The sequence below is a fragment of the Rhinolophus sinicus genome, chromosome 14 (assembly GCF_057876585.1).
Source record: "Rhinolophus sinicus isolate RSI-liver-muscle chromosome 14, RSI-T2T, whole genome shotgun sequence".
NCBI classification, from domain to species: Eukaryota; Metazoa; Chordata; class Mammalia; order Chiroptera; family Rhinolophidae; genus Rhinolophus; species Rhinolophus sinicus.
This window is the reverse complement of record NC_142514.1, coordinates 169,935,673-169,954,297: the sequence shown is the minus strand read 5'-3', so window position 1 is coordinate 169,954,297 and position 18,625 is coordinate 169,935,673. Positions and strand designations below refer to the sequence as shown.

The window sequence follows — 18,625 nt, the reverse complement described above, 5'->3', positions numbered from 1 at the left end:
TCATTCTGTCAAATCTTTTCACGTAGAACTTAAATTTTCTTGAAATCATATCTTAGAGAATGGGATGATAAAACCAATGAATAATCTTGCTATAAAAATACACAATCACATTTATATGAAAATGTGTATGTAATTTCAAGAGATTCACAAATTGCTTGAAATCCATTCCTGAACTTCTTAGGAACCCATGGATTGAACTATGAATTTTTATGGAAGAGCAAATTATAATTAAATAAGATGATTAACAAAAACTCAAACTAAGAAAACTATATGAATCAAATTGCTTTAGCATCATATTATAATAGCCTGATGTATTAATCATTCTCTATAATTGGACTTCAGTTGTTACCAGGATTAGACAAATAGCAATAACAATAAAAATGACAAGCATTCATACAGTATTGTTTATGTATCAGGCATTGTTCTGAAAGCATTAACTCATGCCTCCTCATAACAATAGTGTATATAAATTAGAGTATCCAAACTCTTGGAAGTTTCACAGATGGGCACTACACACATTTGTATCTGAGTTTTTTAAAAGTCTCTGTATTTCATTAGTGAGTGTCCACTTAACTATATAAGTAGTCAGCAATCTACAAGAACCAATATTTTCTTTATTTTTTTTTGGTCTATTCTTTCTCTCTCTTTCTCTCTCTCTCATTTGTTTGTTTCATTCTTTCTTTCATTAATATACACATATGTAGTTTATACAATGTGTCAGGTACACTGGATATGGTATTTAGGACACAGCTTATTGCTGGTAAGGATAAATTTTTATCCTAATCTATTATTTTCAATCACCCATTTGCATGCTGATATTTGGTAATCTATTTCTTGAAAATGTTAATGTATTTATATGTTTTTGTTTGCTTGTGGAGTGGGGGGGTAGGCAAGGAATAATTATTGAGTCCTCTCTTTACCATTTATACTAAGTTGTATACCACTTTTATTTATTTTTTTGGCTTACATAATGGGTCTTGTGAATGGACGTTGATAATAGCTTATCAAACCTGGTCCCTGACTATAAATTGAAATCTAGGCTATATTCGGTAATGCAATTCAGCAGATATTTACTGAATGCCTAGACATCATCCAGTTCCTGTCCTTAGGGAATGTATAAGTGAATAGGTCAAACGTATTCCTAAACATTTAGATTCAAACAGAGATTTGGTAACTGCTGTAATCTTGACATTACAGACCCTTAGGAGAAAGATGTATCAATACTGGCCACTAAGACCCAGGAAGGTCTATAGAAATTGTCATTTTAAAACTGGCTCCGAAGTTGGGTAGAATTTTGAAAGGAAAATCAGAGTCGGATACTGCAGGCCATGGGAGAAACAGGAGCAAGGCTCGGAAGTAAAGTAAGGGGTATATTTTTAGAATCAGAAACAGACTGCAGCCTAGACTGTATTATGGAGAACAGTGGGAGATAAGACTGAGAAAGCAGTATGGCCCAGCATCAGGGAGTGTCTCACATGACATATTAAGGCAGGAGTTTTCTAGAGGGCAAATTTGGCCCCCAGAGAACATTTGGTAATGGTCTGGAGACACTGTAGATCGTCACAACTGGGGGTGCTACTGGCATCTAGTGGGTAGACGCAGTAAGGGACTTGGGCTTTATTCTGTAAGCACTGGGAAACTATTGGTGGGTTAGGTTTTCCTGAACTGTGACTGTCTAGGTCCCCATGTAGTTGTTATGCTAAATCTATAGTGTTACTTTGATGATCTCGCCCAGGGAATGCACAAAACAAAAAGACCAAATTTGGTGACGAAGAACAGCATGTGTCAGTCATTTTGTGGCCCTGCACCTGAGAAAAAGAAATAATAAAAAGGAAAGGAAAAAAAGAGACGTTTTCATGCATTGATGGGGCTCCAGGCTCAAAAATGTCCGTGCAAAGGAGAATGCAGGCATTGTTACAAACAGGTACATTTCTGATCTTTGCAACAGTCTGGTTTCATTTGCGAAAGAATGAACTATCAAGTGATATATGGAGCTTGAGGTTTTAAACGTTTTTCTTTGGTTATGCATTTCAGTAAACCAACACAGCGAGCAGCTGCCATAAAAATTTATATATATATATATAAGCACATCCCTGAACAGCTTAAATCCCACTCTTTAATTTGAGAAACAACTCAGTCATCTAGATTTCATTTCTTCATAAATAATCAACTACAAAACGTGAATATGATCAAAAGGATTCAGAAGCAGCCAGAAACTTTCATGCACAGTATGCTTCTCTCTCTTGCATCACGTGAGGCTAAACAAGCAGGAAAACACAAATAAATTTTATTTTTCAGTTTGCCATGTCGTTGGCTATATTTCTGGGTTTGCTTTTATAACATGAAGTAGATTTGACTTTTTGTTGCTAAGACAAAGTTGGAGCTCTCACCACCCACTCCAATTCCTTACCTATTCCAACATTCCTTTGGATTGTACAGAAGAATTAGGAGATCTTCTTTCACCCGTGGATTTTCTAATTAACGGTTCAAAGGAGTTCCAGAAGCAAGAATGTGATGAACAAGAGGTTACTCCATTTAAAGGGCATTGGAAGATGATTGACTTTCTGCCTATAATTCTTGTTCTCTGCTCTAAGTGGTTTGATCCAATGGCGCGACCCAAAAGCTAAGTCAAACCTTCTTAATTCTGAAGTATAAGTAGGTGCCAGGTGAACAAGCAAGTCATAAAAACTACTTATGCATCATCTACGTTGGAATTTTCAAGGCAATCGTGTTATTTTTAGGCACATACAGCAGAGGGCATTGTTTGGCCAAACTTAAAACAGGGCTGCTATTGACAATAATAGATAAAGACAATGAAATAGTAAAGTCTTTTCCATAAAGAAGAAGAACAAAAAAACCCAAAGTAAGGAAGGAGACAATGAAATGACCTTTCTATTGCTTTTCTCTCCCTAGCTTTTCTTTGTAGGAAAGATTTCTCTGAAAATAACTGAAAACTAGACAAGCATTATTCCAGAAATTGATGTAATTCCTACTATGTGAGTTGAACTCCACTAGGTGCCACAGATAAATTAGTGAATGTGACTTCATTTAGGTACTCAATTAATGTATAGGTTTAACTATCTGCAAACTGCTTCTGTCTGTTTGAACACCCATTAATTTATTTATTCACGCATTTAACAAATGTTTGATGAGTACTTTTTTCTAGATAATTACCACTGAATAGGGGAAACAAGTATCTGCTCCATGAAACTTAACATTCCACTCAAAGGGACAGGCAGTAAGAAAGTAAACATCTAAGTATATGAGAAAATACAAAATAATGATAAATACTGTGATGAAAATGAAATATGATGTGATGGACAGTGAAAGAGCATCAACTTAGGCTGGGTGAGCAAGAAAGAACTTCCTGAGAAGGTCAAATTTAAAGAGAGCCCTGAATAATAAGGAAAAACAACTGCAAAAATGGAAGGACACACGCGTTGCAGGCAGAGGGAACCCTAGTGCAAAGGTCCTGAGTAGGAGAAAAAGCTTGGAGTGTTTGAGGAATGAAGGAAGTCCAGTGTCATTGAAGAGAGAAGGAGGATGAAGAAAGATGCAAAGTAAGAGAGGTAGGCAGGCTCAGACCGTCATTTGATAGAAGTCAAAACAGTTTGCATTTTGCTCTGTAATGGTATAGAACTAGGAGCATTTCCATTGAAGAATGACATAAACATACCTATGTTTTTAAACTTCACTCTAAATACTGTATGAAGAATTAATTGTGGTAAGGTAATGGCAGAAGTAGAGAAACTGGTAAAAGGGTATTTCAGTGGTCCAAGTGAGAAATGAAGACGACTTGGTCTACAAGAGGACAATGAAGAAAAGTAGATGGATCCACTTATATTTTAGTAGTAGAGTCAGATTGGTAGCGTTGGTCTGGATGTCAATCAAGAAAAAGAAAACTCAAGGAAGATTCTTACATTTTTGCTTCGAGCAACTGGATGCATGATAGTTGCATTTATGGTGGTGCATGGGCAGGTTTGGGGATCTGCTTTCAGTATATGCTCTGCCATTTAGTGCATGTAATCCTCTCAATGTCTATTTGTTAACGTTATTGTCATTACTCCCACTTAAGGAAGGCAGGGCTTGGGAAGGCCAATTTACCAAAGACTAGTCAGTAATACTAAGCCAACTCTCCAACCCTTCTCACTTCATTCTAAATCTGTTTCTTGTCCAACTAGGTTTTGCTAATATAAATTGGGGGGTAGGAGGTGGCTTTCTATGCCTCAACATTGTTCCAAGTTGAAAGCATAGGATGCCATTAGGGAACCCAGACTGAATGTGTGTTTAGTAGTCCTTTATGTGCAGTTTACAGAGTAGACATAAGCAGTGCTAGAAATCAGAGATGCCTCTTTCCTGACTTACACATCAGTTTCCAGAGTGATACCCTGCTCGCTCAGTGTACATTGATTTTTTTTTTTAATGTGGTCACATACAGAAGATAATTTTGCTATCACTGGTGTTTCGTACTCTACAGGATTTCAACTAGAGCTGATTAATTTGAACACGTGCGTATACGTTTCTCAGTAGTCAGATAATCAGATTGAAGATCAGTTCCATTCGGTTCTAAAGTAACATGAGGGATGTCGATTATTAATGTCATCTGACCTTTCCATCAACCAATCTTCTCTCTCCAATTTATTTTACACACAAGGGCAGCACCTTCCTAAAACAATCACCTCATCACATCCTTTCCTGCTTAAGACCTTGAAGTTTCTTCCTAAGTCTCTTTATTGAAGCAAATCCAGACTCTTCTCACAAGCATGCAGAGCTTCTCAGTTGGGCCAATTTAACTATCTAAATTCTACAGTGTAAGCTCTGCTTCCATTAAGTCAGCTTTCTTACTATTTTGTGCTCTTTCTCCTTTGCTTTCACAGTAGTGTCTTCCTGCCTTTTCTTAAAACTTTCTCTGATGACCTGTGTCTATTTTGATTTCTGACAATGCCTAATGGCATTTAGATGCCAAATATATTGAGTCGCATTAGTACCTAGATACATACATGTACATTTTTTATTTTTTATGTGTATCCACACATTTCTATTATAGCGATAACAAGACTGTGCAGTTCCAGAAGGCATGGCCAATTTACTACTCTTATAATCCTTATTTTATACTCCCCAGAACATAGCAACATGTTACTTTTTTTCTACATGTTTCTTTTTTTTTTCTGCTTTTCTTTCTTTAATATATCATTCTCTCTACTCACTGCTTCTCATCTGATGTCACCTCTAGACATTAAACATATGTAGTCTTTTACTATAAGCGACATAAGTCTTCTAGAAAAATGAAAATGCAGACTGAGGTGTTTTTTGTTTTGTTTTGTTTTGTTTTCCTAAATCTCAGTTTCTTAAAATCCCAACAGTTTCTAGAAACATTGCAAGGTCAGTGTATTTAGCCAAACAGCCTCCTTTTGATTTGACAGGTTTATTTCCTGGGTTATAGCCATTTCAATGTTGTATCATTTCTATTACATTTGCCTAGAGCATCAGCCCTGGGCATATTTACAAAAATTTTATTTTCTCTGAAAATCTACAGAACCTCATACTCGTGCGTAATGGTGGAGAAAGCACAACATATTTGTAAAATTGGGTTTCAAATGAGAAAAAAATGAACTACATTAAGAAATATTTGTATGATAAATTTGATTCGGAGAGGTGTTATTTAATTTGTTTTTCCTTTCCTTGTGTAGTCTAGCATTCTTTAAAATTTAAGGAGATCCAGAGAAATGACTACAGCAGAAAGCCTTAGCATGATGGGGATAAGTCTCACTGCCTTTCTTAGAAGCAGATCATGTTGCTTCAGCTTACTTTGTTTCCTTTGATAGGTCTCACACTTATAATAGTAGAAGAAATCAGAATTTTTCTACTGTCTCATTTGTCTTTGCTTTGCTATTAGTTAGGGGAAGAGGGACATAGCAAGAGAAAAAGGCAGGAAGAGGAAGGAAGGAAGGAAGGAAGGAAGGAAGGAAGGAAGGAAGGAAGGGAAGGAAGGAAGGAAAGGACAGAAGGAAGGAAGGAAGGAAGGAAGGAAGGAAGGAAGGAAGGAAGGAAGGGACAGAAGGAAGGAAGGAAGGGACAGAAGGAAGGAAGGAAGGAAGGAAGGAAGGAAGGAAGGAAGGAAGGAAGGAAGGAAGAAAAGAAAGAGGGAGAGAAGAGAATGAATGTGAAAGTATCAGGAAAGGTTTGATTGTAAGTAACCAGACAAAAATGATAACTATACGGTAAGGAATGGATTATTTTACATAATAAGAAAATACATAGGAAGCCAGTTTCAAGATTCATTAATTCATCTGCTTATCACAATAGAAACAAATGCAAATTCTTTCCATCTTTCCATTTTTCCATCCTTGGCATGTCAGCTTTGTTATCAGACTGCCTCCTTTCTTGGCCACAAGATGGCTGCAGCAACTCTAGGCATCTTATACTCACAGGTATATCCAGAAACAAAATAAAGAACTACATCTTCTCCATGTTTTTCTTCTTAATTTGGGGAAGGGGGGGAAAAAAAGTTTCTCACACCCTCTCAGCTGACTTTTCCTGACATCTCATTGGTCAAATTATGTCACATGACCAGACTTAATAAGTCTCTGGCAATAGGACTGGTATAGCCAACATTTGTTTAGACTAGGGCTCAGCAAACTCTAGTCTCAGCTGACTTCTCCTCACATCTCATTGGTCAAATTACGTCACATGTCCAGACTTAATCAGTCTCTGGCAATAGGACTGGTACAGCCAACATTTGTCTAGGCTAGGCCTCAGCAAACTATAGTCCAAAAGTCAGCCCACCACCTGTTTTTGTATGCTCTGTGAACTGAGAATGACTTTTTAAACAGTTGAAAAAATTTTTAAAGAATATTTTGAAATGTAAAAATTATGAAATTCAAATTTTATATTTCAAATTTCAATGCCGATAATAGTTTAATTGAAACATGGCCATGCCCATTAATTTACCTTTTATCTATAGCTTCTTTCAAATTATAATTACAGACTTCAGTAGTTGCAGCAAGAAACCATATGGCCTATAAAACCTGAAATATCTGGCCCTTTACAGAAAAAGTTTGCCTATTCCTAGCTTAAACCAAATTCTCTTCACACATTGTATTGGGTCAGCCTCTCCCAAAGTAGATGATGTAGTTTCAGTTTTTTGATTTTTTCTTTTTTTCTTTTTCTTTTTAGATGGGAGTGAATTTTCCTGAACATAGTTTTCTTAGGGTAGAGTAAGGGAGTAAGTAGGATGTTGATTAGGGAACAAATGTGAAGAGGGGGCAAAGGGCGAGAGCAAGAGAGAGTGAGATTGATATTCAAGCACATTTTAAATGAATAACCCTCCTTATTATTGCATAAAGATGTCTCCCAAAACATCACCGACATGACCTGTTGATAAGACAGTGCTGAGTTTATTGCTCACTATGGTAGGGTAGAACACCACCTCACAAAGGTTTGGGAGTGTCTGACAGGAACGGTGAAGATTAGACCAGAATTTACTGAGAATTGGAAGTTTGATTTTAGGATGCTTTTTCAACATGGGAACTTGATTAGGATTGCATAAGAATTATGATACAGCAATCAGGATTAGAGAAAAGAGCAAGGTGAGGTGACAGATTCAAAGAATCTTAGAGCGCAGACTTTCATTAGTACTTTCCTAAAGAGTTGATGGATCTTTGGGTTCCTATAAGGACAATGAAACAAATAGTTTGCTTTGGCAGGAGAGTCCCAGAAGAGGATAGAGATGCTAATAAAGACAGTGGGAGAGCAAAGTCATGTTGATGTCAGTGGTAAGGTATGGTATGGAAGTCTCGGTGTCCAGGCTGAGTGGCAGGTAAACTGTTCGGTTCAGTGTTTAAGGAGTTTTGTTGTTGTTACCTACGGATGTGAATGTAGCTCTCTGTTGGGGTTGAGGGTTGGGTGTTTGTGTTTAAATTTATCTTTCTCCCACCTCACTTCCAAATGAGTTCCAATGTCTATACACAGTTTATGCTGACTTAGCAATGCTACTGTGCTAAATAAATCATCCTCATTAGCGACTCTCTCCTGCTCAGTTCCTTCTGTGTCTCTCAGTGCACTGGAGCATGGGTAGGGGAAGAAGAAAGATCTGTTGACAAAGTCAAGATATCCTCTGGGCCAAGGCTAAAAGTATTATAGTTTAATTCAAAACCCACACAAATCCATTTGTAAATAAATGCTGTCAGATGGCATTGTAATAGATAGTGCATACCTTTAAATTGATTTCCTTTTGATGTGATAAAAACATCTTATAAAAGAGATGTTGAAACGTGGCTTTTGATGTAAAGTAACATAATTTAGATTTTAAAATAGAAAACCTTTTGTTGATAGTAGTTTATTCAATTCAGTGCATGCACCAAGCATTATTTGCTGTAGGTTATAAATCAGCTTTGAGCCAGTTATAATTCATAAATCGTTACTTATGACTGATTTATGGGAAAGCCCATTAATTGCAACTACAAAAAGACCTTGAAGTAAGCAAGAAGCAGAAAATAAAACAGGCTGGGGATTGAAAAAGGATAGACATGCATACTCTACAATTAATAGCAATGTATCATGTTTGCATAAGTTTTACTGATAACGTATTTCTAATCATGCCAGTTAATCCTTACCAGAACTTTGAATAATAAATAGCATGGTGACTTCTATCTTATATGAGAGGGAGAAACTGAGTGTCCCATCATTGTATGTTTAATATGTATTAACTATTTATTATATATCATTGATTGTGAGCCAGTAACCTTACATATATTATGTGACAGCCTTAACAAAAGCCTTTGAGTAGAGAACATGACTGTTGCTCTTTTACAGATGAGGAAAATAAAGTATAGAAAGGTGAAGTGACTTTCTCAATTGTAAGGTCATGGAGATTCAAGCAGGCATGTGAAATCAGGAAGTCTCACACCAGAGCCTTCTCTCTTGGCCAGTAGACATGGCTGTCTTTGCTATTTCATATTTTAAAGAGGAAAAAGTTAGCAGCAAATGGCAGAGTAAAGAATTATCATCTTCACTTCTGTGCTATTTCCAGTTAACCAATTATTTCAACCTGTGTTACCACAGACCCTAAGATTCTGAGAAGAGTTTTGGGGTGAGGGGTAAGAGGAGGAATGGAGGAGCAGGACCCTGGACCCCAATCCTAAAAACCATCATCAATCAGTTAATGTATTAGGGATTTTATGTGCTATTCCTTTTTTTTTTCTTTTTTTAATTACCAATTAACTTAAGAAGTGTGTCTCTAGGGGAAAGGAGCATATGTAATATTATAACAAGTCATACAAGTGGAAAATTTTCAATGGTCATGATTGCTGGAAATTTCAATAGCGTTCTATTTAAAATGGAAACCTGAAAGGGTTTTTAAGGTCATGTGTAAATTTACAATGAAAGATCTAACTCAGAATGTGAAGCCTACCAACTATATTATTATCTATAAAGCCATCAAAGAATTAATTGACGAGTAGGGCCCCGCTATTTTGCCATTAGTTGTTTTAAAATATAGATTTTATTTTTATTCAGGTATGGTGAGGCCAACAGATCAGACGACAACTACCATTAAAAAGATATGTATATATACCAGGGGTGCCAAAAAAATGTATACAAGTGGACACTTGGTCAACATTGCCCAAGCAGTAGTTCACCGTAATCAGAAGTATCTGGACACTGATGGTAACCACTTTGAGCACCTCTTGTAATTGCAGAAATCAAATGTGACTTGTATTCATCTTTTGTTATTGGTATATACTGACTATTACAATTTTAATAGTTTTTCCCTTCCTTAAAATCTGTATATATTTTTTGGCCCTCTCTGTGTATATTTACTGACTGTTCTTAAGAGGAGAGTACATGCCTTGCCACACAGGGAAGTGCCAGGGTTGGTCAGGAGGTAGAAGGAGCAAGGGGAAAACGTGAGCAAGAGCCTCCCTCCAATGTGTATCGGAGGGAAGGCAAGGTAAACAGTCTTAGGACTGGCTAGTGTGAATAGCCTGAGTGGGTGCTGGCCAGAGAGGCTCTCCCTAGGTGCCTAGTATCTAGCCCGAGGATGGTTAGGGCAGAAGGATAGTGGCCACGGTGTAAAAGCCCTGTGAGACCCAACAAAGGACTTGAGTGGGGTATGGGCTTCAGATTGATTGGTTTGAATATGAACAGCGTGTGTGTGGGCACGATTACTACATGAGTACATATCACTACATGTAGGCAAAGAGTTGTCATTAAATAGTGCCCGTTGTGCACATTTCCAACAGCCATTTTATTGAGTACCTACAGTATGTCAGGTGCTGTGTTGGCAGAAGCCTAAGAAGAGACCGTCAGACATGGCCTGTGTCCTCACAGAGTTCACAGGGACAAATGATCTCAGTCCGGGAGGATGTGAAAAGTCAGCCTGGAACCACAATAGCCAGGAGGAGGGAAGTAATCAGTCTGCCTGGGAAGTCTAGGAAATGATATACTAACTTAGAACCTTTAGTCAAGTTCCTTTGCTGCCATCAGGAAGGAGACAAAAATAAGCCTCTGAAGCCCGAAAGCAATCTGTGACTTTAAAGGTCACTTTCTTGAGGTTCAGGTCCCTTTCAGTGGTTTTGTGAATGTGGATCTAGGTTTAAGGGTTGTTAATGACAGCTGTCTTTTCTGAGTAAGGAATCTCCTATTACTGGAAAATAGTCTCTTCTCCATCTTGTTGGACTCACTATGAAAATGCAGTTATTTCCAAATGCTAATTTACATGGAGAACCTCACCACCAGCGGAAGAATTATATCCTACAGAAGAGCCAGCCCTTCTTGCTTCAGGCCCTTGGGTAGTGGGGAAGGAATTGATGGCCAGGTAACTGGACCTGTCTCTGACATTGACTTTTTCTGTCCAAGGCTCACTTGGAACCACAGAAAGATCTTTTTTAATTGCTTCTTCTTGCTACTAGTTTCTTCCAAAGATGTTCTCCCTCCCATATTAGTTTAACATGACCATTCTTAAAAACAAAGCTGATGGATCACATTCCACTCTAAAAATAAAACATGTCACGTGGAGGACAAAACAGTGATTCCTAAGTTTGACAAAACTCTTGGAGGTCTGGACCTGATCTCATCCCAGCACCTTTCTCTTCCCCAGGCTTTCCATTCTTCTGCCACAGGGAACATTTCATGGTTCCACGGAGGTCCTAGCATCTTTCACGTGTCCTTGTCTGGACATAGGCCAGTCCCTCTGCCTGAATTGCTCCCCTTTCCTTTCTTTACCAGCTTCTACACACTAGAGATCAGATGACCCTTTTATTTGAAAATTCCCTGATTTACCAGCACAAATTGAGTTGCTCTGACATCAGTCCCCAGTGCCCATTTGGCCTGGTCTCAAGAACGTATAGCACTTGTTCATATATTATTGCACTTCATCTGTTTGCCTATTTATTTCACCTCTTGAAGTGTCATTCTCTCAGAGGTCAGGTTTATGTTCTACTTTATAAGTCCAGAACTTAGTAAAATGTCTGGCTAAGGGCAATGACAAAAACAAGTACAATAATAGCAATAATAATAATAAAGTCTGACATGTATTGAGTTCTTACAATGTGGGAGGCATTATTCTAAGTGCTTTATCTGCATTAAGTAATTTTCCCTGCACAATAGTACCAAGGGGCATAATATCATTTCCATTTTTCAAGTGAGAGACTGAGCCATGGAGAGGATAAGTAACTTTGCTAAGGTGACACATCATAAGTACTAAATTAGTGCTTTTTGAATTGGAATGTGGTCAGCTCCCTCCCCTCGCCCCATTTTTTCTTTCCAAGAGATTAATAGCAGAGCACTGTTTATTGAGATGAGAGATTAGGGAGAAGTCATTACACAGGTGCCCAATCCATGATAAGCCAGTGGAGTGGGGCATATACTGGGTAACACAAGTTCCTTTGGAATGCCTCCTTGTGTTGGAAGAGATGCAGAAAGTCATTTATTTTATTTCTTTTACAGCCAGTAAGTATAGGGACGTGAGATTATAATAGTCCTGTTATACAAAAGTATTTCTATAAAAAAATATTATGTTTCATGTGAAATGATTTAATCTGTGATGTGTCTGCCTATAGGTAACAGTCGGCTATATTATAATGAATGAGCTTTTGTACATGAAACTCTGTAGAAGTTAATGTACATTTGTGCATGTCACTATTTCAGTGTATCTTCACAGGTACCATAAGTTAAGTTGCCAGTGTGTACAGCTGTGTTCACACCAAAGGGGAGGTATTTTCAAAAAATTAATTACAAAAAAAATTAAAATATATATGTATATGCTGCCCTCATTTTCTCAGTAACCTTTTTGTGGAGTATTTGAGAGCTTGCGTCCTAGACCAGTCCGATGAACATCTGAGCCCTGGTTCTGTACTTCCTAACCATATGAATTTATACATGTTACTTCCCTATGATAAATTTCTTCATCTAGAAAATGGAGTAACAGTTCCTGCTTCAGAAGAGCACGGTAAGGATTAGAAAGGATCAGGGCCTGCAACCTGTGCAATTGCAAAAGGCCCCATTCTCAGAAGGGCTCACACTTGGTTTAATGCTCTGTTGTTACTGATTTGAAATTCTTAATGATTATTAACAAAGCAAATGCCTATTTTCATTTTACACTGGGCCCCACACAGTATGTAGCCATTCCTGGATAGGATTGTTTGTGGAGTCTGTAGCCAATGGTGTCTGGCTCAAAGAATGAGCCCAAATAAAATGTTAGCTATTATTAATTTTACAAAGGATCTTTTAGTTGGTTGAGTATAGCCCCCAAATTCTATTGTCTGACCTTTTCCAATCTGGTCTGGACGTTGAATCTGACGGTGGGGTACATCTCATATGTCCTCATGCATTTGGGTCATACATGGTTGGTTAATACTATTTTAAGGCCCTCCACCTCATTGTTCCATTTCTCTGTGATTGCACATCTGCTGGAATATGGGTTGTGGTAGGATGCTAATTTGAGGTACAGAAGCACTTTTTTTCTAAATATATGAGACCTATCACTCAATGAGGGACATTAGATTTGTTTTTGATCTAGGTTAAGAAATGATGTGTTTAGCTGACACACTGTTTCACTGACTTTGTTCTAGAAAGACATTGTGGAAAAGGCCTAATGCTCTTTTTTTTTTTTCTTTCTTTCTTCTTTTTTTTTTTTTTTTTTTTTTGTTTGTTTGTTTGTTTGTTTGCATCACAGACTATTTGAACTCCAGGAGGACCAACACCAGATAAAGTATGAATGTTGAACAAGATGACCTTACATCCACAGCAGATAATGATAGGTCCTAGGTTTAACAGGGCCCTATTTGACCCCCTGCTTGTGGTGCTGCTGGCTCTTCAGCTTCTTGTGGTGGCTGGTCTGGTGCGGGCTCAAACCTGCCCTTCCGTCTGCTCCTGCAGCAACCAGTTCAGCAAAGTGATTTGCGTTCGAAAAAACCTACGTGAGGTTCCAGATGGCATTTCCACAAACACTCGGCTGCTGAACCTCCATGAGAACCAAATCCAGATCATCAAAGTGAACAGCTTCAAGCACTTGAGGCACCTGGAAATCCTACAGTTGAGTAGGAATCATATTAGAACAATTGAAATTGGGGCCTTCAATGGTCTGGCGAACCTCAACACTCTGGAACTCTTTGACAATCGTCTTACTACCATCCCCAATGGAGCTTTTGTATATTTGTCTAAACTAAAGGAGCTCTGGTTGCGAAACAACCCCATCGAAAGCATCCCTTCTTATGCTTTTAACAGAATCCCTTCTTTGCGCCGGCTGGACTTAGGGGAATTGAAGAGGCTTTCATACATCTCAGAAGGTGCCTTTGAAGGTCTGTCCAACTTGAGGTATTTGAACCTTGCCATGTGCAATCTCCGTGAAATCCCTAACCTCACTCCACTCATAAAACTAGATGAGCTGGATCTTTCTGGGAATCATTTGTCTGCCATCAGGCCTGGCTCCTTCCAGGGGTTGATGCACCTTCAAAAACTGTGGATGATACAGTCCCAGATTCAAGTGATTGAACGGAATGCCTTTGATAACCTTCAGTCCCTAGTGGAGATCAACCTGGCACACAACAATCTAACGTTACTGCCTCATGACCTCTTCACACCCTTGCATCATCTAGAGCGGATACACTTACATCACAACCCTTGGAACTGTAACTGTGACATCTTGTGGCTCAGCTGGTGGATAAAAGACATGGCCCCCTCCAACACAGCTTGTTGTGCCCGATGTAACACTCCTCCCAATCTGAAAGGGAGGTACATCGGGGAGCTCGACCAGAATTATTTCACATGCTATGCTCCTGTGATTGTGGAGCCCCCAGCAGACCTTAATGTCACTGAAGGCATGGCAGCTGAGCTGAAATGTCGGGCCTCCACCTCCCTGACCTCCGTATCTTGGATTACTCCAAATGGAACAGTCATGACCCATGGGGCGTACAAAGTGAGGATAGCTGTGCTCAGCGATGGCACGTTAAATTTCACAAATGTAACTGTGCAAGATACAGGCATGTACACATGTATGGTGAGTAATTCTGTTGGAAATACCACTGCTTCAGCCACCCTGAATGTTACTGCAGCAACCACTACTCCCTTCACTTACTTTTCAACCGTTACAGTTGAGACTATGGAACCTTCTCAGGATGAGGCACGGACCACAGATAACAACGTAGGTCCCACTCCAGTGATTGATTGGGAAACCACCAATGTGACCACCTCTCTCACGCCACAGAGCACAAGGTCAACAGAAAAAACATTCACCATCCCAGTGACTGATATAAACAGTGGTATCCCAGGAATTGATGAGGTCATGAAGACTACCAAAATCATCATTGGCTGTTTCGTGGCCATCACACTCATGGCTGCAGTGATGCTGGTCATTTTCTACAAGATGAGGAAGCAGCACCATAGGCAAAACCATCATGCCCCAACAAGGACTGTTGAAATCATTAATGTGGATGATGAGATTACAGGAGACACACCCATGGAAAGCCACCTGCCCATGCCTGCTATTGAGCATGAGCACCTAAATCACTATAACTCTTACAAATCTCCCTTCAACCACACAACAACAGTTAACACAATAAATTCAATACACAGTTCAGTGCATGAACCGTTATTGATCCGAATGAACTCTAAAGACAATGTACAAGAGACTCAAATCTAAAACATTTACAGAGTTACAGAAAACAAACAAAAGACAGTTTATTAAAAATGACACAAATGACTGGGCTAAATCTACTGTTTCAAAAAGTGTCTTTACAAAAAAAAACAAAAAAGAAAAGAAATTTATTTATTAAAAATTCTATTGTGATCTAAAGCAGACAAAATTATGTGTATTCCTCAGAACCTGTTTTTGCTGCACTTATTTACTATTTCCCCACATCTCGTCCCTACCTTCCCTGATTGCCATATTTTTCATAGGAGATCTCAATTCCCTAAGAAGCTGGTCTAGAAAATTTTGTAAGAATTCTGTTACACTTGAGATTTTTATGGTGAATTCTAGTGGTGAGATCCAGTCTATTTTGTCTTTTTTTCTCTTTTATTTTCCCCCTCATCTCCTTATAAGTAGTCCATTGGGGAATGCAATATTAGAAATAGATTTTTAAGAGAGAATGAGGAAAAAAAATGCAAGATCTTATATTTTTCATGTAATGACCTGTTCTGTATTTATGAGGAGGACCAATCAATGGAAAAAGAAAAAGGAAAAAAAAAAAAAAGTAAGCAAACAGATTAATTTACATATGAACATCTATAAAACCCATGATCTTTTAAACAACTCTAGAACCAGAATTTGTAGTTCAAAAGCTAAAAATAAGATTATAAATAAAATATTGTTGGTTTTTCTGTACCTGGACACAGCTCATTTGTAGTATGGCTCAAATGTGAGAAAGTTGAAGGTAATTATATTTACTACTTTCTAAGAAAGAAAATACTACAGTATTCCTCAATCACAGCATCAGTCTCCATGGGGTCCTATTTCATTTGTTGACTTGAGTTTTGGATCTATATAATCAAGGATGCTGTGGTATTTTTCCCTCTCATTAGGGTCACCCTTTGTAGAATGCTCAGATTAAAATATAATGATTTTGTGAAGTAAATTCAATTCCACTTGTAAGAAAGTTTCAGTATAATTTATTCACCGTCTTGTAAAATTCTACTGGCTAGACAAAGCATGTCCGCAGAATGTGAAGGTATTTTAAATGATTCAAGTTGCAAAATCATTTTTGGTGCTCAGTGTCAGCAAATTCAGTACTATTCAACAATAAGTATTAAAGACCTACTATGTGTTAAACACCGATTTTAGTGTGGGTACACAACTGACAAGACCTGGTTCCTGCCATTCAGTTACTCACGAGCTACATCATATATGATTAAACAAATATCCATTTATTATTGGGAATCAGCTCTAATTTTATTGTTATGTGAAAAGCTGCAAATTGTGACCCTGGAGATTCACAACATCAGATTACTGTTATTACAGAAACCTTCTTGATTCATGGTTTCTTCCATCCTTCTGGAAGAGCTGACTTTCTTCCTCCAAATGCAAATTGCAGAGCTTAAGGAAGTATGAGTAAGGAATTTGCGGTGAACAGATGGATGCATACCAAGAGATAACAATGCTAAGATAGTGGTTATTCACTAAAGGTCCTTGAAGGAACTGGAAAAAAAATTAGGTATGAGAACGTACACTGGCGTCCAACTAAAAAAGTAACTTGCTGTATATTGGAAACTTGTCACCCTCCTGATATTTTAATATAGCATGTGTATGACTATTGTCTTTATGTGAAGCAAAGTGAAAATGTACACCTCTTATAACTGATTCTTGAAACCTGCAACCTCGTTGGTAAAACAAGGGTAGGCCACGCTAGAGCAGACTTCCTCTCCTAATGGATGAGCTGCTTGGATACTCACACTTAACTCTGCAGGATGGACCTCACGTCAGGGTTTTGTGATCTCCAGGTGTGAAAAACCAATCATTACTCACAAAGTAGGTAGAGAACAGGAAGGAAGAGATAGTGAATGAATGAGATCATACAAGGGTCTTGCCTCTATTTTTCTATCACCATTCTCCAGCGGATCTTTCCTCTCTCAATCCCTACTTTCCATGATTCACATTTGCTTTTACTGGGGAGAAGACTGGAGAAAAGGAAAAACACACATTGACTGTCATTTGTCAAGCTATTCAGTTTTGAATGTGTTGAATATATTCCTGAGGTACAAACAACAAAACAAAACAAAACAAAACACCAAGGAATATCTAGCAGGTACAAAGAAGACTGGTATAAATCACCAAACTTTGCCTCTGCTAACTCTAAATCATCTTTCATCTTGAGTTTATAATTTCTATGGAGTGAGACCCTGCACACAATTCCCCTTGACTGGGAGGGCTGGCTGAACAGTTAGATAAAATCTACCAAATAAAATCAAAGGTGAACTCGAACTAAAAAAGTTAGGTAAGAAACTAAAGCATACAATTCAGTCCCATAGGAGATTATAGTTGCCCGAATAAATACATTTTAGAAAAAATTATATATATAAAATCGGTTAAGCCAACCTTGACTTTCACAGTAAATTTAGAAACACTTTTGACAAAAGGTCCTTATTGCAGATATTGGGATTGAAGGGTGTTAGGCTACAATTGTATTATTTAAAGGACACTAAAACAAGTTCTAGATGTTTATGATTAGCAGTGTCTGCATTTACTCCAATGTACTTGGCTTTTGGCCCCTCAGTACAGCAGCTGCACTCATATATAGAGACCATCACACACTGTGATGTAACTGGTTAAACATTTGGTGTATCCTTGTAGCAAAACACAATTCAGAATTGATCATTCTTTTTATTCTATCCAAAGGCAGCTAGGTAGCAGTATTCTTAAATACTTACCCAAAATATGCCATTTATAATTAAACAAGTTAAGGTAACCTCATGATAATTTTAGTGTGTGTGTGTGTGTGTGTGTGTATATATATATATATATATATATATATATATATATATATATATATATTTTTTTTTTTTTTTTTTTTTTTTTTTTTCCCCCTACTAAAGGTATGCAGTTTGCTTTGGGGGATACAGCAAGGATGTTATAGAAAGATTTCCCAACCTGTTTTTTTCTATTTAGGAGTGTTTCTCTTGTACCTCATACCTGGCTGTGACCTTGGTCTTTTAAATTCTTTCAAACATATCCAAATGTTTCCATTGGCAAAGTATTAGAAGGAATTCATATAGCTCATACACATACACCCTAATATACCTTAATCATTTCCCCTCATATTCTGAATATTTGGGAATCAAATATCATCTTTATTTGAAGGTTGAAATAGATATTTGACCAAGGAACATTGATCATTCTTTTTTGAAGAAGAAGAAAATGTTGCTGTGATTGCTCTTAGGCCTTATAATCAGAGTGAAAAATCAGGATATTAGTTGAGACCAGCATACTATGAAATTCTGGATATAGATCTACCAGCAAACCACTTGACAATGGCATGCATATTGATATGGAAGAAAGAAAAGGAAGAAGGCATTTTTGGAACAGGATTTACTGTAATGTGAACACATATTAAGTGGAATGTCCCATGTTATTCAACACTTCCAGGGTAAATGTTGATCATGGTGAGGAAAATAAAAACAAAACTGAATCTTA

The 18,625-nt window shown here is 37.8% G+C and overlaps 1 protein-coding gene across 18 annotated transcripts in view; it reads left to right on the top strand.

The window, feature by feature from the left end:
- The window catches only part of LRRC4C (leucine rich repeat containing 4C), a 1,083,645-nt gene extending 1,067,822 nt beyond the window's left edge, over nucleotides 1–15,823 (top strand). For all 18 annotated transcript variants that reach the window (XM_074336244.2, XM_074336243.2, XM_074336242.2 and 15 more), the window contains one exon: nucleotides 13,175–15,823. In XM_074336244.2, the coding sequence (XP_074192345.1) occupies nucleotides 13,217–15,139 (1,923 nt within the window). In that variant the 5' untranslated portion in view covers nucleotides 13,175–13,216 and the 3' untranslated portion in view covers nucleotides 15,140–15,823. The remainder of the gene's footprint in view (nucleotides 1–13,174) is intronic.
- Nucleotides 15,824–18,625: the final 2,802 nt, after the last annotated feature.